The following is a 25,078-nucleotide window of genomic DNA, read 5'->3' on the forward strand; positions in this document are numbered from 1 at the left end:
CACCAAATTCAACCCATGGAGTTTCTAAAATTACTCTGATTTATTGGATCATATATGAGTTTCATCACCCTAAACCTAAAATCTTCCAGGAGGAGTGAGGTTAATACATAGACTATATGCTCTCAAGTTCTTTACATTGAATTATAAATTTGGTTCTAAGCCCTCTCTCAGCTAGCTCAAAGACTAATATAGTTATCCACAAAATGTAAGATACACAAATGCTTATTATCTTCTGTATGTCAGATTTGTTCTAGGTGTCAGAAATTCTGGCATCATCAAAACAAAGCCCTGACTTGAAAGAGCTTACTTTCTAATGGAGACATACCACCATCTTGTATACAAACAGTATTTATACATTTGATAACTGGTTCTTAGCACCGACTATATGCCAGGTACTCTTCTAGGTTCTGGAGGCACAGGAGACTAAATAGATGATGTCTCTACTCTCTTAGAACATTTATTCTAGTGAGATCTTATATAGTATATATTTAAAACAAACAAACAAACAAAAAGATCCATAATGGTTAGATAAAACAATAAGTAGTAGAACCAGAGACAGGTTTTTTCCATAGGTCATCAAGGAGAGAATATTACATAATACAGTGGTTGTCAATATTTAGTGCACATTAGAATCACATGAAGGATTTGTGAAAACACAAATTGCTGGGCCCCACCTCCAGTATTTCTGGGATAGGGCCTGAGAATTTGCATTTCTAACAGTTCCCTAATGATGTTCTTGCTGATTTGGGGACCATGCTTTGGGAACTGATAAGATTCTGTTGTAGTTACAACAGATTTCCTGTAGAGTTGTTCTTCTCCAAAGCACAGTTGAATTACAAAGTTCTGTAGGAGGCCAAAAAGATGTGTAAGGCTCACTGTAGAGCATCTTATATTTAGAGGAGCATTTCTAGTCTTTTCCAAGAAAGGAGTATTATAAAACATATCCCTCAAACTCTTCAGTGACAATTTGAGGTTATAGTTCTTGACACATGGCCTAAATTAACCTATAATATGTTGCTGGCTTAAGAGGGTATTACCTTGTATCCTTGTAATTTTATTTTTAATTTACTTATTTCTTATTCCCCACCTTCCAGGAGAGACCAGTGTTGTAATCTTCATTTTTTTTCCATGAAAATAATATATTAAATGTGAAACATTTTTATTTCAGAACTGTTCGCCAGGTGGCACAGGAGCAGTTCTTTTTAATGTGCACCAGATGTTGCATGGGACACAGGCCTCTACTTTTCTTCATTACTCTGCTCTTTACCGTTTTGGGGGTGAGACATTTTTTAAATATGTTTATCAATGTGATTTGTTCTTTAAACAAAGGACATTCCGGAATTTATGGTTTTATCTTCTTTTAAAGTTAGAGCAGTCTATATTTATTTAATAAAATATTAGTAATTTTCTATACTATTTTAGTCATCTACTCTAGTCATCTGCTCTAGTTAACTGACTTTTTAAAAAGTGGATTCTGAGCATGGACATGTAAATTCATATTATTCTACTTTATTGTTTCAGAGCACAGCCAGAGAGAGAGCTAAACACTCAGGCGACTATTTCACTCTTTTAAGGCACCTTCTTAATTACGCTTACAATAGTAATATTAATATACCCAATGCTGAAGTTCTTCTCAATAACGAAATTGATTGGCTTAAAAGAATTAGGGTAAGTTGCATTTAATACAGTATTTACCATATTGATAAATAGAGTGGTTTATTAATAGTTTACAGTTTTGAGCATTTTGGTTAAATGGAAAACATCAAAGAATAATAAAAAGGACCAAAGAATATGCTCTGCATTGCTGGATATTAGTAACTCACGAATCACAGAATGAATGCTAACTAGTTTTATAAAACGCTTTATTACTTGAGATTTGGAATACTGATTTTCAGCTTTCATTATAGAATATCAGGCCTTTTGGCAAATTTTCATCTTTTAAAAAGCATTCTTGAATTATTTTCATAAAAAAAATGAGTCTGGTAGACCAACACTTAATTTAACTCCTGATCTTAACACCTAATACTTTTTTCTTGGGATTGTATGAGAATTTATTTCTGAAGAAATTTGTAGCTTTCAGCCTTCAGATTATTAGCATTTCTCTAGTACTTTATAAAGCCTACTTCTAGAAAGTTCTGAAGAGAAATTGCTTAGAATGGAAAGGTTTGGAGGATTTCCTCATGCTTATCCAGCCCTCTCATTCTGGCTCCTTCCTTCCTCTCTGCCTCCCTTTCCTAAATTAGGTATTTGATATTTTTTCTTTGGCAGGATGACGTTAAAAGAACTGGTGAAACAGGTGTGGAAGAGACGATCTTGGAAGGCCATCTTGGGGTAACAAAAGAGTTACTGGCCTTTCAAACCCCTGAGAAAAAGTATCATATTGGTTGTGAAAAGGGAGGCGCTAATCTCATCAAAGTAAGTTCATTGTCTTGGTCTTAAAGTAGACATTCTAGCCTTCTAAGTGTTAGCAAATCTGTCTTGATTAATTTACGGTATCATATCTTTGGTATATTATCCTGACTTTTTCCTACGTTGTAAGAATCTTTATAGAGGTTACAATAATTTTTTAAATACAATTTCTAAGTTTTGTATATAAACAAAATTCAGTATTACTGTTTTAAAGTACTATTTAATTTTTTCTATTTTATAAAACTGCATTTTTAATCATATTTCTTTAATGAACCTTCTCGTGTGGCAGTTCAGGGAAACAAAAATAATCATTTTAGTACATTTTTCATTCAAAATGGTGGTATACGTGTGATTAAAAGAGTTAACTTAGTTAAAATGTAGATTTTATGAAGTGCTACAGTCAGCTCACTCTTGATACTTAAATAAAATTTTAACCTGAGATATTGGGTGTTTTTTAATTGTAAATAGTTTTAAAGGGGTTTTGGGGTGTGTTTTGTTTTGTTTTGATTAGAAAATCCAAGTGAGTTTTCTGAAATGTAATGAGATCACGAATTCTGACAAGTAATTTAATGTTATTTCCTTCCAAGAGACATTTTTTTTTCCTAGAAAATAAGATACATGCATAACTATACCTATGTCATATTTGCGTATCATGCATAAATGTGTAAATAATCTATAACATTATATAAATACATGATTATATGTACTATATCAATTGCTAATATGTAACCCTTTTTTCCAACTCTTGTAGGAATTAATTGATGATTTCATCTTTCCTGCATCTAATGTTTACCTGCAGTATATGAGAAATGGAGAACTGCCAGCTGAGCAGGCTATTCCAGTCTGTAGTTCACCAGCTACCATTAATGCTGGTTTTGAGTTACTTGTAGCATTAGCTGTTGGCTGTGTGAGGAATCTCAAACAGATAGTAGATTCTTTGACTGAAATGTATTACATTGGCACAGCAATAACTAGTAAGTATTTTAAAATTTTAATGACAGATAATTCTCTGCGTTCAGATTGTTTTCCTATTTTGCTTTTAGTAGCGTCTTCAACTCATGCTTTTCTTTCAGCAACTAGTTTAACATTTAGCAAATGGATGTATAATTTAAGACCATTACAAGCAGAGGGCCTTAATGTAGAAAAGTTTTCAGATGTTTGTTAAATGTCTTTCTGTAAGTGGTACAAGTATTTAGCAAAGTAAATTTCATTTCAATCATATGGAATAAAACCCAAACTCCAGAGTAATAAGTAGTCAGAGGCCAGAGTTCAAATTTAATACTTCAAATTTCATGCATTGGAAACTCTTTTAGGCCCTCATTTAGAAGCTCTTTAATGTTATTTTCATACGAGCTCTAAGAAAATCTGATTTTAAATATTAAAATGTGAGAAGATAACATTTTAGTGCACTTTATATTCTCAGTTAATGCTCACATGAAATGGACTATAGACTCCAGATCTTAACAGATATGGAACTGAAGCTCAAAATAGACGAGGGACGTCTGATCTCGTAAGCTAAGCAGGGTTGGGCCTGGTTAGTACTTGGATGGGAGACCACCTAGGAAGACCAGGTGCTGTAGGCGTAAAAAAAATAAATAAAAAATAAGGGATTGTAAGCTGACAAGGTCCTTGCAATCTGTGAGGTCAAGCAAGGATTGCCTTGCCTAAAAAAAAAAAAAAAAAGATGCAGGGAAATATAAAATAACCAAAAAAGCAGAAATGAGAAATCAAACACAATGGAGGCTGTTTCATTTTAAAAGAAAACCACTATTTATTTACAAAGCTTAAGAATATAATTGATTATACTAAATCTTTAAGAACATGTCAAATTATTTTTGATATGTTATATTTCAGAATATAACATATTCAGAATATATGTTATATTTCAGAATATAACATATATTCTGAAATATAACATATCAAAAATAATCAGGACATTTTAATAACATTTAGGAGATTCCGATTAAACTGCTTAAAGGGTTAGACCTTTAGCTATTCTACCAAATCTATGTATAGTGAAGCAGGGGCTTTTTTGTTATTGGGATTTGTTTTTCTTTTTTTAAACAGCGTTTTTTTGTTGTTGTTGTTTATTTTTTTAACACACACTTATCTACTTAGTTTTCAGTAAGTTTAAACCCTCAAGAGATACAACATCCACATGGATTCAGTGTCTAATGGCCTCAGCAAGAAGGTTGCTTTGGAATTTGGCATGAACCATGCCACTATTTCCACAGGCACGAGTAACATTTCCCCAGACTCTTCTGGTTTTGTTCAGTTCGCCAGTAGGAGTCACTGCGTTGTTCTCTGCTTTGTATACATGAGCACATCTCTTGTCCGAATAGAATTCAGTTTCATCTCTGGCATAAACACCTTCAATTTTAAGAAGGGAAGCTGTGCGCTACCTCTGATTTTGGAAGACTCTGCTTCTAGCCAGCAAAAAAATAGCCTGGATTACAACCTTCCAGACATATTTGCTGTTTTAGAAGTCCTATTCCCAGCATACCTTTATAGCCTCCAAAGGCAGCAGAAAGAGAAAGACCATTTGTTTTTAAATAGTATACTTGCATGGTAAAAATTTCAAGTACCAAAGAGGATATATACTAAAAAGTTTGTTTCCTGCCCATTCCAGTTCTCTAGTCATGCAGTCCCCTTTAATACCTATAACCATTGTGGTCAGTTCATGTCTATCCTCCCAGCATCTCTGTATACGCAAAATCCACATACCAATTTTTTTGTTGTTCAGTTTTTTAGCCACATAGTGTTCTTTCGTATTCTCCTTAATATAGCTCCAGTTGTTTTCTATCAACACAAATATTTACCTGTTTCCATTTTTTGGCTACATACCTTTCGGTTCAATATATTATAATTTATTTAACCAGTTCTTTAGACCATGATGAGATTTACATTCTTTTGAGGTTTATATTTGTTGGAGGGAGATGCATGGTGATTTATAGTTCTTACTATTTCATTTGCTCCTGAAAATAACATTGTGGTTGTTGACAAAGCAAGTATTATCCTTATTACTACATTTATTAGGAAAGAAACGCTTACCTGAACAAGGTGAAAGAGTTGGTAAGCATCAGAACTAGGGTGTGAACCCAGATCGTGTTAGGGTTATTTACGACTGAGCAAACTATAATATGTTGATGTCTTTATATAACATTTTATGCCAGAATGAGTTTTGAAGGCACTTTAAAAAACATACAAAAGTAGAAAATCTATAATGACTGAACTATAAAGCTAAAAGTAAAGTTAGCATGTATACATTAGCATCATACCTGAGACTACTTCAGAGACTGCCATTAGAAACAATATCAGATAAAATATGGGTTCACAGATGGAGTAAGAATGTATATAGTGGTACATGTTGCTGTATATTTTAGGTTTATTGAGGTTGAAATGCAAACTAAACACTGCTTCAGGTAGCTGTAAGAGTGGTGGAATTGTTGCTAATGTTAATTTATCAGCTTAATGAAGCTAAAATGGTTGTATTACTATAAGAATCTTTCATCTTCTCAGCATGTGAAGCACTTACTGAGTGGGAATATCTGCCACCCGTTGGACCCCGCCCACCAAAAGGATTTGTGGGGCTGAAAAATGCTGGTGCTACTTGTTACATGAATTCTGTGATTCAGCAACTCTACATGATTCCCTCCATCAGGAATGGTATTCTTGCAGTTGAAGGCACAGGTAGTGATGTTGATGATGATATGTCTGGGGATGAGAAACAGGACAATGAGGTAAATTTTATTTAGCATTTTTGTTTTCTATGTTTGAAATTCTGATACCAGATACTGTTCTTTCTTAGTGTTGTACTTTGACCTATTGAAATAAATTTGAAAATAAAGCTAGAATCTCCCAGTATGGATTGCTGCTTCTTGACATAATATAGTGTTCACTATCTGCTAGACTTTAAACTACAGTTCAATATTATGATAGTTTATGTTAATGTACTCACTTGTTTTGTGTGTGAAAAGTGTTTCATATAACTGGAGTTTGTGTAATGATAAGAATCTTAATTTTTAATGTTTATATTTTCATTATCTCCATTAATTTGTGCCAAATTGTATACTATGCCAGTTTCATTATCCATGCTTGCTTTTACATTTCTCCCAGATCAATAGCTCTTCTTGCTTAAGTAACAAACTTCTCTCTACTCTAAATGTTACATGGTCTTGTGACAAAATTTAGGCTGCCTACTGAGTATCCAATGCAGAGTAAAGCTTGGAAAGTTTAGGTTGTAGCGGCAGATTAGTTGACATAACTATGGCATGGTTCTTTAAAGAAGAGAATATGGCAAAACTTAAGTTATGGTCACGTTTGTGTCCATCCTCTATTTCTTTATTTTTATTTTACCTTTTCCTATTCATAGTGTTGGTGGAAACTGAAGAGAGAAGCCAGAATGTGTTCCAGTTGTAGTTAATATCTTGAAATGGGTCTTTCCTCATTTCTTCTCTCAGTCACCAGAACTATTTGCTCTGGGGTAGTTTATCATTTATAGAGTTTCTGAAATATAGAGTTGCCTCAACTATTCCCCAGAGCTACTGAACCATATCAACCAGGGATTGGAGTCTGAACATGTTTACCTTTTTAAAAAGCTTCATAGGGGGAAATGCTTACACCCAAACCTGGTTAAGAACCACTGCTCTGAGTGAAAATTGAAATTCTAATTCTGTAGCCTGTCACATTTTTGGAGATACCTAATTGTACGAGCAACAAGTAAATGAGGCAGACAAAATAATACAATTTCAATGAAGGCGTCCCACCTTGGTTGTCATGGTACCCTCTGCTATATGTTGTCTTGACACCCCCTGCACTGTAGATTTTTGGGGGGTTTTTTTGGTTTGGGTTGGGATTTTTTTGCTTATGTACTTGTTTCCTTCCCTAGACTGTAAGTTTCTTATGGACAGGGACTAGATATTGTTTATTTCTATATTAAAGGTCTAGACACAAATCTGCAGCCACTGTCTCTGTGAATTTGACTACATTAGGAACCTCATATAAGTGGAATAATACCATATTTGTCTTTTTGTGTGTGTGTGTGTGTGTGTTTATCTTTTTGTAACTGGCTTATTTCACTTAGCATAATATCCCAAGGTTTTTCCATGTCCCAGCATGTGTCAGAATTTTTTCTTCCTTTTTAAGGCTAAATAATATCCCATTACATGGATAATGCCACATTTTATATATCCATCAGTGGACACTTGGGTTGCTTCCACCTTTTGGCTATTGTGAATAATGCTGCTATGAATATGAAAGTACAAATACCTTTTTGAGACCTTTCTTTTGGTTCTTTTGGGTGTATACCCAGAAATGGAATTGCTAGATCATATGGTAATTCTATTTTTAATTTTTTAAGGAACTCTTTCATAGTGGCTACACCATTTTACATTCCCACCAACAATATATAAGAGTTCCAGTTTATTTCACAAGTTTTAAATTTTCATGAGGTCCAGTATGTCTTTCTTTTGTTGCCTGTGCCTTTGGTGTCATAGTCAATAAATCATTGCTGAATCCAATGTTATGAAACTTTTACTCTGTGTTTTCTTTTAAGAGTTTCATAAATTTAGGTCTTACATTCAGGTCTTTGATCTGTATTGTTAATTTTTGTCTAGTGTTAAGTGGGGAAGAGTCCAGTTTTATTCCTTTGCATATATGGATATCTAGTTTTTCAGCACCATTTGTCGAATAGTATTGCTATTCTGAATATATATATTTTAACGAATGTTTATAGTTCTGAGTACTTCATACATATTATCTCATGTAATCCCCTCAAGAGCTACATGAAGAATGTGTTATCCCCATTTACATATGAGGAAACTGAAGCTTAGAAAGATTAAGTTGTTCAGTTAGCTTATAACCTGCATTTGTGTCCAGTTCAGTCTAAGTTAATCACTATACTCTACTCTGCTGTATTATCTATATTATCTACCTCTCCGATACAGTTATTCCTTTATGACAACTCTTTTGTGGAATGGTGTGGATAAACACTAATACTGTAAATTAAAATTTGCAAGTTGAAAGTTAAGTGTTTTGGAAATAACAAATGATCTATACTTCTATTTATTCACTAATTATTTGGCATTTGTCTCAACATATTTTACTATAAAGCTAGATTAGCTCATTAATCACATTTTTCGGTTTCTAGAGCAATGTTGATCCCAGAGATGATGTATTTGGATATCCTCAACAATTTGAAGACAAACCCGCATTAAGTAAAACAGAAGATAGGAAAGAGTACAATATTGGTGTTCTAAGACACCTTCAGGTCATCTTTGGTCACCTAGCTGCTTCTCGACTACAGTACTATGTGCCCAGAGGATTTTGGAAACAGTTCAGGTAAACTATGGATGGATAGTAATAGGGATACTGCTTAAACCTTTGTTAACATCTCAGGACACTAACATTAAACTTCTAAAATATATGTCAGAAGGCATCTTAAGTTTAATATTAAGCAATAGTAATATTTAAACTTTATTTCTTAGGTAGGTTTTTTTCTCATTGTCTCCAAAGGAGGAAGTAGAAGTGTCATGGTAAGGAGAGGCAGCATTCTTTATTGTCTTAAGATGTTAATAATTTCTTATTTTTGTCTTGAAAACTTCTAATAGACACAGAAATAAGGAAAATAGTATGAACCCTTAGGTATGCATCACCCAACTTCAACAGTTGTCAACCCGTGGCCAGTCTTTTTTAATCTATAGTCCCATCTAGTTCTTTCCACATTGTTTTGAAGCAAATCTCAGATACGTAGTTTCATCAATAAATATTTCAGTATGTATCTCTAATGTTTTTTTAAAAACATAACCATATTATTATCATGTCTTTTTAAAAATCCTTACTATCTTTGTCAGTGTTTGAATTTACCCACTTATAGTTGTTTTTTACTGTGTATTTTTTGAAATTAGGATCCAAATGAAGTCCATATACCACAACTTTTGCTTTACCTCTTGAGTCTCTTCTAATCTTTTTTCACCCTTGCAATTATTTGTTGAAGGAAAAAAAAGACAGGTAGTTTACCCTATAAATTTTCCCACCATCTCGGTTTTATTGATGGATCCCTGTGGTATTTTAGTAGTTTTCCTCAGTCCCTTGTATTTCCTGTAAATAGGGAGTGAGATCTAGAGGCTTACTCAGATTTAGTTTGTTTTTTTTTTTTTGAAATGGAATAGGCAAGACTACTTCATAGGTGGTAGTGTTTATCTCAATGAGGAGAAGACTAAATGTCTGTCTCTTATAATAATAGCCATTGATTGTGATTGCCTAAATACAGTATTTCATTAGGGTTACAAAACCGATAACTCTGATGTTCTTTCTTCATTTATTAACTAAAATAGATCTATAAAGTATATGGGTATCCTAATATACAATTTTGTAGGAAAGCAGGGATAAATAACTTTTTTTTTTAATCTTTAATGATACCTTGCTCTTACTTTTACTCCATTTATTTTACTTTTTAAAAAATCATTGCCGATTGTGCCATGCACTGTATATACCACAGTACAACCATATAAGTCTTTACTGTGTATAAAAGAGGCTGTGATCCTTCATAGCAGTGGGGTTTTTAAATAATACTCCTTTGAATCCATTCAAGGTATCTCCCAGACTGCTGAGCATAGAGGAAGCAAAGGGTCACCTGATACTGCTACTGTGGTCCACCTTCCTGTCTTCAATCAGAGAGCTCTCCTTCTCCCTACAAGGATACTACTTAGATTCCTTTTGCAACCACTGCTTTATAGTAGAGTGACCTCCCTATGACTCGCCATATGAATTCCTCTGATTCCCCTAAGATTACCCTACTTAATCCATATTATTGGCTTGCATATTCCACCTTCCTTCCCAGCTCTGCTTTTGCCCTTTCAGTCCCATCACCCAACACACCCCTCACCCTCATCTTTGACTATTCCAGTTCTTTTTTTCCCTAACCTCTCTCACCTCAGCCATAAGACTTTTAGCATTTGTTTTTCCTCTTCCAAATTACTCGCACGCTTTTTGAGCTTTTATCTTAAAATTTGTCATTCAGTTACAGTTTCTGTCTTAAAATGTTTTTGCATTTTTGACTTTTCAATTATTCCCTATCCTAAGTGGATCTTGCCGTTTGTCTAGACTAGAACTTTTAGACTATCCACACTGTAGGCACGTTATTATAACTTTCATTTTTCATTTCCAGTCTGGTATCCTGAAAAGAATCACAAGACTTTGTTACCTCTTTGGTTGTCTTAAAATAATCCCCCAAAGTTGTCATAACTTTTATGGCACTGAAAATTTTGAAGAATCTAAACCAGTTAGTTGTCTTGCAGAATGTCCCTCACTTTCTTTATTTGTGTGATTATTTCCTCATGATTAGATTTAAGTTACATGTTTTTTGACAAGAAGACTATGTAGGTGATATTTGTTTCGCATTGAAAGCACATGGTATCAGTTTAGCTGATTATTGGTGATATTAACTTTGATCCTTTGTCTTAACATATCAATTGGAAAGGTACCTTTTCCCTTTAGTAATTAATAGTTGACTACATGTTTAAAAGTATCAGTTGACTACAATTTGAGAGCAAATAGAGTGGATTGGTGTCATTTCCAATAATGAAATGATGATATATTTGATTTCAAACTCACTATGTGTAAATTTCAAGTAGACAATAGGGATGAGATTATTTGCTACATAGAAAAAAGCATTACAAAAGAATTTATCAGAAGACATTTGTTTCACTAATGTTATTTAAAATACATTTGTTATATCTCTCACTTAGAATAAATTCGCTTCTATTCTTTATGTGTATTAATCTCTAAATACGAAATTAGATGTCATTGATAGTTTCCAGCAATGATTAGGTTTTAGCTATATCGGTTTTCATAAGAATTGATTTGCCTCACTTAAGTCCTCAGATTATTCAAAAGAGATCAACTCTAAAACAAGTCAAACCTTCTCTTTTCACTTGGAAAAATCAATTTAAGAGTAAATAAATATTATCTTGGCATTGTATCTGTAGTCCAAAATTTAAGCAAAATAAAAGAAATATAATAGTAATTATAACATCTATATGAGATCCACCACCCCCATTTTAATAACGTCTTCAGTTGGATTCAAAACGCATGCATATACCATATTACCTAGAGCAACCATCCTTCTTGGAGCTATACTGTCCATCAGCCACACCAGTAGTATCATGGTAATTCTTCCCCGCTGGACTATCACTCTTTCTTTCTCCCCTACTTTACTGTATATGTTAAGAGCATTTCTTTCTTTCTACTTCCTTATGTAATTGAGGAATAAATCTCAGTTTATATACTGTCATTTGTGGTTGTATTGCTTTTTTCCTGAAAAATATGTTGTATATATTGTTTTAGAAATGTCACACATTACAAATTTTATTCAATTCATTTCATAGGCTTTGGGGTGAGCCTGTCAATCTACGTGAACAACATGATGCTTTAGAATTTTTTAATTCATTGGTGGATAGTTTAGATGAAGCTTTGAAAGCCTTAGGACATCCAGCTATGCTAAGTAAAGTTTTGGGAGGTTCCTTTGCTGATCAGAAGATTTGCCAAGGCTGCCCACATAGGTAAGTGCTAATTACATATTTAAAGTGTATGTTGTACTATTTATTTACTAACAAAAATAAAATTTTTACTAGTAGTTATATATAAAAGTGGGGTGTGCTATCGATTACTAAATACCTGAGACTAGCTGAATTAAATACTGTGTATACCTTACTAATGTGGGAGGGTTTTTTCTTGTTTTTGTCAAATGATTTGGTTTCTTTTACTCCATCAGATTTCACTATTTCATACTCTTACATTCTTTTGTGTATAGTCACTTGTGGGGAAATAAAATGGCACTTTGCATACATCTACAGGTGTTACTTATAAATTTGTCTTTTATAATTAAAACTATGTAAATACAGTAAGTTTAGAAGACGACAGACATGGAGTACTATTTCTTATACAAATGAAAGACTGACTTTAAAATAGCATTACTTATTGTCGTTATCCTTAAGTTATGTTTTCTACACAAAATATAGTAAGAGTTGACTAAACAAAGTGGTTTTTCTTTTTTTTTTCTTTTCTTTTTTTACTTAAAAGGGAAATTAAGGTCTTTTATTGAAAATAGTCCAATACCTGTTGTGTGTGTATGTATTTGGTGGAGGGGCTTCGTTTTTGAACATAGGGAAATGATTGGTGAGGAAAAATAATATATAAATGAGAAATTCACATAGGTTCAACAATTCATTCAGAACAACGGCATATAACTGTTTGCATAGCCTAGGCAACCTGTGGTTCTTTTGAAAGATCTTTTGCATTAAGTGGACAACAAAATTATCATTTATACTTCTTGTTTTTAATTAACTGATAAAATAGCCAACTTTTGGGTCATCTGTTCTTATCAGTCATTTTTAGTTTAAGACAATTTCAAATTTACTTGGAAATTACTCATTTTCTTTGCTAAGTGAAAATCCAGAGAGCATGATCTTAAGATCCCTAAAATTCAAATACCTACTCTACAATTAAACTAGTCTTGTTACATGCCAGAAGTTTACATAGAGTCCCAACTCTGTTTTAGAGCATTATTTGTCTAGAACGACAGTTAACACACTGTGGACCATATTTTTGTAAACATTTATTGGAACATACCCACTCCTTTACTTTCTGGCTGCTTTCACTATAACAGCAGAGTCGAATAGTTGCCACAGAGACCTCAACACAAAAAGCCTGTAATATTTACTCTCTGGCCTTTTAAATTTTTGCTAACTTCTCATTTTAGAATGTCTTTTTAAATAGTCAAAAGATCTAACTTTTTTCTCTTGTATGGGTAGTTCCCTGATTATCGTAGCAATTTGCTTAATACCTGCTTCATGTTCCATTCATGTCCCTTATAAATGCTTTTATTTATGTACCTATCTTTTTTCCTTAACTAAATTGAAAAGTTCTAAATAAGAGGAACTATCTTAAACATTGACTATCCCACAGTGCTTTTCACATGGAAGGTACTCTCAATATATTTGTCAAATGGATAAGTTTGATGGTTGAGACTGTATTCCCTACATCACGTGTTAGAATTTATGGATATGTCTTATCAGAAATCTGAAAATTCCTTTGGTAGAAAATTACCACAGGATGAGATTCTGGCTCCTACTCGGATTGCTTTTCCCCTATTCATTTGCGTGTTAATGAATTTGTGCTTAAGTAAGGTTTCCATTAAAGGAGGAACATTTAAAATTCAACCCATTAATAGTTTCATATACCCTTTTCAGAACTTGTTGAATTCATATTTTGGCCTTGGCATGAATTGCTGTCTAAACATGACAGTGGAAGCAGCATGATAGAGGCTATAAAGAGCTTAAGCTGTGAAGCCAGACAGACCTGCCTTCGAAACACCATTTATCCTTGTAATCTTGACCAAATTAACCTTTCTGAACTCTACTTTCCCTCACCCCTAAAATGGAGATGGTGCTATTTCTGTAATAGGTTTGTCATGAAGACAGAGAACCTTGTATATATTTTTGTGTGTGTGTGTGTAGGCAACTTAATGTAGTGCTCAGTACAGGATAAGTGACCTATAAGTTGTAACTCATTTATTGGTAACACTATGGTTTATAGGTTTTGTATTATATTACAAATATTGCAAATGTGATTTTCATTAACTTCATAACTAAATAAAATCTTTAGCAAACTAAGGAATAAATCCTTTTTGATAATTTCTTAATATCTTTAGATACGAATGTGAAGAATCTTTTACGACTTTGAATGTAGACATTAGAAATCACCAAAATCTTCTTGATTCTTTGGAACAGTATGTCAAAGGAGATTTATTAGAAGGTGCAAATGCATATCATTGTGAAAAATGCAATAAAAAGGTATGAATTGTCCAGTTTTGTTTAAAATAATTATGATTACACTTAATGAATTTGGAAGACATCGATTCTGTTTGTCCTTAATATTCATCTTGCTTTGTTATAGTGGTAGCAAAAAGGTAGTTAAGATGACAATTGATTTAAAGGTTTGCCAGGGAAAGAAGATTGAGAGAAAGTAGTGCCAGAGGACTAGGGAGAACAGGTAAGAGTGAGTCATTTTAGAAGTCATATCATAGTAGCTTAATATCACATTCTCTTAATCTGAGTTACAAAGACACTTTCCATCCATACTCAACCAAACTGCTATTGAACTCCTCAAAACTACAGTCTTAGAACTATCATTCATTCTCTTATGTCCGGAGTTAATTGTCGAGACCAAGAAGTTTGCTAAAACTGTTGATTACTTCAGTTAGCCACATAAGGTTTCTTCTACCACCTGTGTTTTTAAACCATTTGCATCAGATTTTTAGACCCATCTGATTTAGTCTTTATGTAACAGCCATTTGGGAGAAACAGTTTACACATACATGCAGTAAAATATCTTTCTGGGCTCCCAAACCCTCTCACTTCGAAGTCACCTGTGTTGTTTTGACTTTACATTGCACTTACAGAGCTATTAAAGTCTAGAGATTGAGTTGGTGAGCTGTAAAGCCATACTGCCTGCCACTCACAGCTGAAATGAGGCAAGTTACTTAATCTCTCTGTTAACCCCTAACCCTCATCCTTAAGGTCAGTAGTACCTGTCTGAGATGGTTGAAAGAGTTGAATATGTTGCTACTTGGGCAGCACATAGCATATTACTGGGTACCTAACAACCTAATAAGTATTAGCCACTATTACTGTATTTCTTCAGTTTGCTCACAGCAGACCACATCCTAATTAGAGTAATAGTAAATAGCAAACAAGTAATGGTGATTAGATGGCAATGACAGTATAGAAACCATACAGCAAGTAATGTCTGTATCACTAATTTTTATAATTTGTAATAAATGGCATCAGCTAGTTCCATATTATTTTAGTTAACATTTTTAAAAATATCATCTGTGACAAATACCTTGATTGCCTCCGTTATCGTGTATTTGTTTACATATGATTTCAGGTTAGTCTTAAGAGAATTTAATAATACAATTAAGTTTTTTTTTTTTTTATGTGGCTTATAAGAGAACATCTAGTAACTTGCTCTCTTTGTTTTAGGTTGATACTGTAAAGCGCTTGCTGATTAAAAAATTACCTCCTGTCCTTGCTATTCAACTAAAACGATTTGACTACGACTGGGAAAGAGAATGTGCAATCAAGTTCAATGATTATTTTGAATTTCCTCGAGAGCTGGACATGGAACCTTACACAGTTGCAGGTGTTGCAAAGCTGGAAGGAGATAATGTAAACCCAGAGAGTCAGTTGATACAACAGAATGAACAGTGTGAAAATGAGACAGCAGGAAGCACGAAATACAGACTCGTGGGTGTGCTTGTACACAGTGGTCAAGCAAGTGGGGGACATTATTATTCTTATATCATTCAGAGGAATGGTGGAGATGGTGAGAGAAATCGCTGGTATAAATTTGATGATGGAGATGTAACAGAGTGTAAAATGGATGATGACGAAGAAATGAAAAACCAGTGTTTTGGTGGAGAGTACATGGGAGAAGTATTTGATCACATGATGAAGCGCATGTCATACAGGCGCCAGAAAAGGTGGTGGAATGCTTATATCCTTTTTTATGAAAGATTGGACACAATAGAACAAGGGGACGAGTTGATAAGATACATATCAGAGCTTGCTGTCACCACAAGACCCCATCAGATTATTATGCCATCAGCCATTGAGAGAAGTGTACGGAAACAAAATGTACAATTCATGCATAACCGAATGCAGTACAGTTTGGAATATTTTCAGTTTATGAAAAAATTGCTTACATGTAATGGTGTTTACTTAAATCCTCCTCCAGGTAAGTTTCAAAAAAGTATTTAGCTTCTTAGTAATAAAGCATAACTTTTACTTGCAGGAATTTTTAGCAGGCATTAACATGTTTAGTTTTTTACTTTGGGTTGTTTTTAAAGTTGAATTTCAGATCACTTACCTTTGAGCGTTATATGTTGTCTTGCTATTTGGAAATGAGAGCTTTTGTTTATTGTAACAATTTGTTTTTGATTCAAGCGTTAGTTTGAAATGGTGCTTTAGGAGAACTACTACTAAGAATTATTTTATGAGTAGCCTAAGAGGGGTTTTAACAAAGTTAAGACTTCTGAAAATTAGTGGAAATGCAGACTTGTTTGAAAATGGGGCTTGGACATAGAAATTTGATTTTTTTTTTTTGGTATGCATTTTATTTATAGGGCAAGATCATCTGTTGCCCGAAGCAGAAGAAATCACTATGATTAGTATACAGCTTGCTGCTAGGTTCCTCTTTACCACAGGATTTCACACCAAGAAAATAGTCCGTGGCTCTGCCAGTGATTGGTACGTTGCTTTGGATTTTCATTTCTATTACACTGACATTTAGTTTGGTTCTTTAATATACTGCTTTATTTTTTCCAAACCATGATAATCTTGTTTCAGATTTGGAATGCATAATAAAACTCTTGGTAGTAATAGTGAGAAAAATCATATTAAAATAGTTTCTTAGATTAAATATGGCCTTTTATTATTCAGAGGTGAGCTTTTGCTTCTCTTATTTTATATCATATCTTTGACATCCTGTACAAAAGATTACAGGATGATAGTTAAAAGTCTAAACTTTTTTTATCAGGAAATTATTATGCTTTAGCTTCGATAGATTAAATTGTGTCATAGATTAAAAGGGTAAAAAATTAAAATGAGTTCTTCATATTTCTAATTGTGAAAGTATAGAAGCCATTATAATACCTCAATTTAACAATTTTCATTTATTCATCCAGTAGTAAGATATTTAAAGGAAGGAGGGGATATTGTTTTCATCATTGAACCTAAGAAGAGTTTAGTAATGGATTTATAGAGGACTTTACAAGATTTCATGTATTTTGTCATTCTGTGAGAATAGACCAAGTCATAGCATTCATCTATCATTTTAATATTAGTATTAGAAGCAACCATTGATGGTTCTGTCCCTCCAGTGGTAAAAAGGTCTTTGATTTTTTTGGTTCCTAGAGACCAATCCCTTTACTACAGCAAACAGATTACTGAATTGATATTCATAATTTTTTTTGTGTGTTTTGTCTTAGGTATGATGCATTGTGTATTCTTCTTCGTCATAGCAAGAATGTACGTTTTTGGTTTGCTCATAATGTCCTTTTTAATGTTTCAAATCGCTTCTCTGAATACCTTCTGGAGTGCCCTAGTGCAGAAGTGAGAGGTGCATTTGCAAAACTTATAGTTTTTATTGCACATTTTTCCTTGCAAGATGGGCCATGTCCTTCACCTTTTGCATCTCCTGGACCGTCTAGTCAGGTAATTGCCCAGTTTTCTTTCCAGTGATTAATTGTTTACAAATTCTGTTTCCTGGAAGTTTAAAGTCATAATCTTGTGTGCATCTTTTTGATATGTTTACCTAACAAACGTGTATGCATGCACACACACTGCACAATCTGGTGTCTACGGGTTCCATTAAAAGTACTTCACAGCAATGAATGGTGGTTATTGGCTCTTTAAAAAATGGAATTTTCTCTGTTAATTCATTTATAAGAAGTGGCTTAATTATACACTTACTGTTGCACGGATTATTTTTAAAGTTTTTTTTTAAAAAACACTTCCATTTTCTAAAAAATTAAAATAGTATGAACACTCTATAATGAAATTCACCTTTGATCTTCATTCCCTTTCCTAACAAGCAACCCTTTTTAATTCTTTTGTCATCAGTCCTTCCAGAAACATCTGCCTATATTCAACAAATGTATGTTCATGTCCCTTTTTTATGCAAATAGAATTATATTGTACCTGCACCTTGTTTCTGAAAAACAGCTAATGTTTTATCCTTTACAGGCTTATGACAATTTAAGCCTGAGCGATCACTTACTAAGAGCAGTACTAAATCTCTTGAGAAGGGAAGTTTCAGAGCATGGGCGTCATTTACAGCAGTATTTCAACCTGTTTGTAATGTATGCCAATTTAGGTAAGAATTTAAGTTTTCATGATTCTGTTTTAATGTGTCATATTAAGTGGTGAAGTCATTTTAGTCAAGTGATAAGTTATAATGTGGTCTAAAATGGAAACAATATTCCATAAAACCTATTACGCATTTTATCTGAAACTTTTTTCATTGCACTTTTCACCTTATATTTTATAGTTATATTCCTGTGTCTTATCTCTGCAATGGACACAGGTCAGAATCTCTGTCTTAACCATATTTTCATTTCCTGAAGTGGTGCCAGATCTGTCTTGTTTTTGAAAATACTGATTCCTAGGCCCCATCCCACACCAACTGAATCAATTCTCAAAGGTAATTCAAGAAATCCACTTTTTCAAAAGACCTCTAGATGGTTGTGATACTCACCAAGTTTGGATAAAGGACTTAGTACATAAGTTTTTGTTGAAGTAAACTAAATTAAAGGTGTACTATAAATATTCACTTAAATTACCCTGTTATTCATGTTATTACCCTATATAACACCACTTTTTCAAAGGAACCTGCTCTGACATCACTTGATGATTTCAATGATTCCATAATACTTACCTTAAAAGTGTGCTATACTGTCTTATCCTTACTCTTTTTTTTTAGTATATGTGCTGCCAAAATGAGCACCTAACTCTTATTTTTTATAGTGTTCAAGTTTTTTTTCCCCAAATATATTGCAAAGATCAGAGCTTTGCACAGTAGCACTAGGTAAATATTTCTTAAATGAATAGATCAGTAAGAGTATCATTAAAAATCCTTCCATTATCATTTTGGTGTTTGTTAATTGGCTAGGAGTTGGTGAATTTTCTATGATTAAAATTATAAAGCATGTATCAGTCAATGAAGTGTTCGTACACTGAGCCTAAAATGACTGATTTATTGAGACATTTCAGTTAGTGTCTTAGTGATAATGTATATTTGGGCCAGATTTGGAACTAATTGGAAGACTTAGTTTTGAATAACTTCCTTAAAGTTAAAAAATAGTTTAAACCTCTTATATCCAAAATTATGTTCTATACCCAAACATCCCTGCCATTCTAGGTTTTTTGTGTGTAAATTTTCTAATCACCAATTGATCTGTCACCCTTTTAACATTCTCTTTTCATGCTGGAGATATTTGGTTATTCGTAGCTGAGAAGGAAGAGAATATAAACAAGCATAAGTAGAATCTATTTTAGGCATTCACAAAAATCCAATATTGTTTAACTCCCTTTTTCGATACTGCCTATTCACGAAGCATACATCATTGGTTTATAATGTAATCTAATTAAAAATTTTTTCCTACTAAAAACAAATACCAGTCTATAAACTTTAATATGAAATTATAAGACCAGATATGCTTTGGGGTTCCGAATTGTTTGGATTTAAGAAAGATAAGGCAGTGCATATAACCTGCATCATGTAACATTACTATAGCAAGGGCCAAGGTATCACCTTAATCATACACAATATTTCTACAGTAAAACATGAATATTCACAGTGGGAGGGGATAAATGAAGGCTGTAAATAGCCTTTTTGTCAGTTCAGGCCAGATTTTCCCACCAAACACACATTTTGACACCAACTTTATGAAAGAACGTTATATTTATAAAAGCTCTTTGAATATCAGGATTTCAGATAAAGGATTGTGTACCTGTATTTATTATACTTATTGGAATGTAGCGATAAATAAGAGTCTATTGTCTAATGAGATATAGAAACAATTATAATTTTCATAAAGTATATTAATGGCTATAATAGAGAAAATACAAGTTACCATGGAAGTACATCATAGGGGTACCCGACCAGATTTTGGTAATACGGGGTCTTTGATGTAAGATTGGGATGATAGGAGTGGTGAGCAGGATTCTCTGATCATTATTGTGGCAAGTCTTATGAGGAATTCTGGGTTTTATCCTTAGGGCATTGGAGAGCCATTGCAGAGTTTTGAATAGACATACTTCCTAGAAAGATCACTCTGGCTATATATAGTGCAGAATAGGTTACAAGGGAGTAAGACTAAAAATTGTTAGCAGCAGTCCCAAACATTTTTGGCACCAAGGACCAGTACTCCTATGAGAATCTAAATGCCTGATGATCTGAGGTGAAGCTGAGGCAGCGATGCTAGTGCTGGGGAGCAGCTGCAAATACAGATGAAGTTTTTCTGGCTCCCCGGCCACTCACCTCCTGCTGTGCAGCTCGGTTCTTTAAGAGGCCATGGACTGGTACCCGTCCACAGCCCAGGGGTTGGAGACCCCTGATTTATGGGCAGGAGATTGTTGTGGCCTGTGCTCGGGAACTGGCAATGAAGGGGGTACTAGTGGACAGTTTCTGGTATTTTTTATTAGAGGTAGAATCTGTAGGATTTGGTGATTAGATATTCAGGAGCATTGATTTTTTTAAGAGACAGAGAGAGGAAGGACTCACAAATGAGATCAAGAAGAGGTAGAAAAGAAATAAGAGGAATCAAAGACTGAGAAAGTAGTTACAGTTTGAGGCCTATTCCTTAGCTTTATACCAGGAGAGGGGGCAGAAAGCAAATTAGTATAGGTTGAGGAGCAGGAAAATGAGAAAGCAGAAATACTTAGGCATCTTTTTCAAAAGCGTGGTCGTGGAAGAAAGAAGAGACAGGCAATTTATAAAAGAATTATTATTTTTTATCTCTAGGTAATAGAAAGTGTTCATCTTTATGCTCAGTATGATTGTAATGTCATGGTCACTTTGAACCATTTTAATTCTTAGATCCAATAGTACTGATTCAGTAGATTTTCTCTTCTGGTTAAATAATTCTCTAAATACTAAGTAAAAGTTATCTTCTGATCATAAAAATTATAGGAAAATATTTTAGATAGCTATTATGAACCCTGTAATATCTTAATTCTTCTGGTCACATAATAATTATCCTTCTCTTCCCACTTCTCCCTTCATTGTAGGTGTGGCAGAGAAGACACAGCTTCTGAAATTGAGTGTACCTGCCACCTTTATGCTTGTGTCTTTAGATGAAGGCCCAGGTCCTCCAATCAAATATCAGTATGCTGAATTAGGCAAATTATACTCAGTAGTGTCACAGCTGATCCGCTGTTGCAATGTCTCATCAAGAATGCAGTCTTCGATCAATGGTAAAGCTGAATGTTCCATTCTTTACATTGGTTTTAAAACACTGCTGGCCATATATAGTACCTAATTGAAAGTAATTTTCAAGATGTTTAATTATAAAACAAGTCTGAAGGTTTATGCTTTGGAATATTTTATATTGAGTCCTGCATTTTTCACATGTCTAAATGGGATCATTTTCTGTCTGCTTGCTGCTGAGATTGATAACTTGTTTATAAAGTAGTTTAAGAATTGACTTTTTATATCAGAAAATGCTAGTGTTCACGTTTAAATTTTGCATTTTATCATCTGGTCATTGGTATATCTGATCATTGTAATGCCTAATATTATTTTCCTTGTCATACTTAGGAAACTCAATTTAAAGTGTTACTTTTCAAAATAAAATAAAATGTTATTTTTCTAAAATAAAATCATAAACTATTATATGGTGGAAGCTATGTATTATGGAGAAGCCTTTTACTTTTTATTGATGACAAATCTGTATTCTAGGTAATCCTCCCCTTCCCAATCCTTTTGGTGATCCTAATTTATCACAGCCTATAATGCCAATTCAGCAGAATGTGGCAGACATTTTATTTGTAAGAACAAGTTATGTGAAGAAAATCATTGAGGACTGCAGTAACTCAGAGGAAACCGTCAAATTGCTTCGTTTTTGCTGCTGGGAGAATCCTCAGTTCTCATCTACTGTCCTCAGTGAACTTCTCTGGCAGGTTAAAAGACAATAAACATTCATATGTCCCTATAATTTGTTTTGTTATTCCTTTAAATAAGTTATTCACCATTTCTTACCTGTTTTTAGGTTGCATATTCCTACACTTATGAACTCCGACCCTATCTGGATCTGCTTTTGCAAATCTTATTGATTGAGGACTCCTGGCAGACTCACAGGTAGAAACTCTTTTTTGTTAACTTGCCCAACTTTTAGACTAACTAAAATGGCTAGTCAGCACATATTTTTTACCTCTTGGAATTCTAACAAATGTTTTATTTAAACAAAAACTTAAGAGTAAATAAAAAGTTCTCCTTCTCACAATTTTATTTCATTTTTTGTTTTCTCTCATTGCCCAAGTTGCATACTTAATATACTTTTTCTTGAAATTTTTTTATTATTAGTATTATCATTAAGAAAAACTTGCATAGGCTTTTTGTAAATATTTTAGGATTAGATTATATAAGTTTTAGAATTAGTCACAAGAGATAACATTTTATTATCTAAAAATGGTCTATAGATTAGGGTAGTTACATTCTATAAAAGTCACCTTGGACACTGAATGAGCGATTAGCAAAGCATTGCTCCTAGGGATAATATAGCATTATGTTTCTGCAAGCTTCTGGTTACATTTTTGTCAACCAGTCAATATATAACCTTTTTTAAATGTGTTCACTTTTAAAGACACCTTATTTAATATATATTGCTGACTCATTCAACAATGAACTCAAAATAATTCATGTCTGAACAAAGTTTATCTAACACGTGTTTTCCCTGCAAAACCTTCTTGGGCTTAGGAACACTAGACATCACTCAGCACTATACATTTGAAAAAGATGCTATTTTAAACAGTGATCAACAAAAAGCACAAAAATGTGGAAAAGGTGTCACTAAATAGACAGCAAAAAAGACACCTGCCATTCTGCTCATGACCTCAAAAGCACAAGTGTCGATTCTTTTGCTGTTAAAAATAAAGTTTAGCAAGTAGGCAAAATCATCAATATGGAATCTGTGAATAATGAGCATCAACTATAATGAGTTTTTCAGAACATGAAAAGTTCAGAGGGTTTTTGTTGTTTTAAGAGCACTTATCCAGCTTCACTGTCCCTCAAGCTTCCTCCAGAATTCTTCTGTTTGGTTTTTTACCAGAAAGGCTTAATATATCTTTAATCCCAAGAGAGTTATACAGATGATGATGAACTATGGAATTAGTTGACACCTCTGCCAGATTTTATAAATTCTCTACCCACATGGAGGATAGTATAATAGTTTGTTTTGAGCAACAATTCATAATCTATATAGCAGACTGCCTCCTATATGTCAATATAATAATTAAAACATAAACAAGTTCTATAACAACAAAATGCTTAAAGAGAAATTACAATCTTGAGTTTTAGTGGGGATCGCAAATGCCAGAATTCATGAATTCATATTTTCAAAGTATCTCCAAAATTATCATGGATTTCAAACCGTCAAGTTAATGTAAAAATGGCATTTAACTGGAATCCATTTTTGTGATACACAAAATTTAATAGTTCCAAAACCATAGCCATTTATTTTGAGCACTATCCAGCACCCTTTTCAATATGATTAAAGGATTTGAAACTTTTCTTAAGAGTTGGTTTTACAGGTTTTTAGGTAGAACTTTTTAACAATAATTATATTGTATATATACATGGAAAAGGTTTTCTGTGTCTTTGAGAACTTGCTAGCTTAAATAAATAATGACTATTCATTGGGAAAAAATGAGTTGGTTTTAAGGGAATCTAACCTCTACCGTTTTCTTTTAAAAATATTTTAAGCATTTATAGTTTTAAAACCAGTTAGTCACATCTTAGTCACTCTTTATAGTTTTAAAACCAGTTAGTCACTCTTTTGTTCACTAGAGCAAATCATAATGGTAAAGGCACAAGTGCTAGATTAAACCTGGAAAATTGACTTAGTATAACGAGATTAGTAAGATATGATTATTATGGATCACTGGCCCAAGTTTGAAAATAATTTTCTCATAGCTTTTTATTCATAAGCAGTGTTCAAATATTTATGGAACATCTACCATGTGCCCGGCACTGCTAGGCATTGGGAAACAAGGCAGGCAAAGATACATTGATAAAAATGGCATTTGAAAGCAGTTAATACTAATGGGAAGAAAACACGGTGTGGCAGCAATAATAGCTTAGCACTTCATTTATCATTTGACAAAACTGAAGATAAAAACAAAAGAAAAACAGAGATAAACAGTGCAGTGGTTTCGATTAAACAGCAAGAATCCTGTACATGGTTGATTATTGGGTCTGAAGTGATTAAACTTTGCAAAATTACTAAAGTTGTGGTTTCTAAACAAAACATTTTATGACTGTACATAATCTCCCCTCCTCCCCAAAAATTGCATTTTGATTTGGAACATTCTATTAAAATATATGGCGTACATAAGGTTTTTTAAATTATAGACTGTACAGATAATCATTTATTGAGGTAAAATTCACTTAACATAAAATTCATTTTAACCATTTTAATGTATACAATTTAATGGCTTTTTGTACATCACAATGTTGTGCTACCATCGCTACTGTCCATCTCCAGAACATTTTCATCATCCCAAACTGAAACTCTATAACCGTTAAACAATGACTTTCCATTCTTCTCTCCTCCCAGCCACTATTAACCACTGTTTTTTCTGTGGTTTTGCCTAAGTACCTCATATAAGTGTAATCATACACTTATTTATCCATTTGTGTCTGGTTTATTTCACTTGTCTTCAAGGCTTAATCCATGTTGTAGCATGTGTCAGAATTTTATTCCTTTTTAAGGCTGAATAATACTCCCCTGTATGCATATATACCACATTTTGTTTATTGGTAGGTGATATTTTTAACACAAAAGAAACAAGGCACATTTTTGCCCCCTCAATCATTTTTTAAATGCATA

The 25,078-nt window shown here is 33.4% G+C and overlaps 1 protein-coding gene across 6 annotated transcripts in view; it reads left to right on the forward strand.

The window, feature by feature from the left end:
- Positions 1-25,078, forward strand: part of USP9X (ubiquitin specific peptidase 9, X-linked) — a 117,945-nt gene that overhangs the window by 88,478 nt on the left and 4,389 nt on the right. For all 6 annotated transcript variants that reach the window (XM_023523715.1, XM_023523714.1, XM_011380753.2 and 3 more), the window contains 15 exons: positions 1,169-1,277; positions 1,522-1,668; positions 2,269-2,415; positions 3,161-3,383; positions 5,929-6,149; positions 8,558-8,748; positions 11,796-11,969; positions 14,120-14,261; positions 15,453-16,206; positions 16,595-16,718; positions 17,459-17,684; positions 18,216-18,345; positions 21,261-21,446; positions 21,931-22,151; positions 22,241-22,329. In XM_023523715.1, coding sequence (XP_023379483.1) covers positions 1,169-1,277; positions 1,522-1,668; positions 2,269-2,415; positions 3,161-3,383; positions 5,929-6,149; positions 8,558-8,748; positions 11,796-11,969; positions 14,120-14,261; positions 15,453-16,206; positions 16,595-16,718; positions 17,459-17,684; positions 18,216-18,345; positions 21,261-21,446; positions 21,931-22,151; positions 22,241-22,329 — 3,084 coding nt within the window. The remainder of the gene's footprint in view (positions 1-1,168; positions 1,278-1,521; positions 1,669-2,268; positions 2,416-3,160; positions 3,384-5,928; positions 6,150-8,557; positions 8,749-11,795; positions 11,970-14,119; positions 14,262-15,452; positions 16,207-16,594; positions 16,719-17,458; positions 17,685-18,215; positions 18,346-21,260; positions 21,447-21,930; positions 22,152-22,240; positions 22,330-25,078) is intronic.

This window comes from Pteropus vampyrus, unplaced genomic scaffold, assembly GCF_000151845.1.
Source record: "Pteropus vampyrus isolate Shadow unplaced genomic scaffold, Pvam_2.0 Scaffold404, whole genome shotgun sequence".
Classification (NCBI taxonomy): Eukaryota; Metazoa; Chordata; class Mammalia; order Chiroptera; family Pteropodidae; genus Pteropus; species Pteropus vampyrus.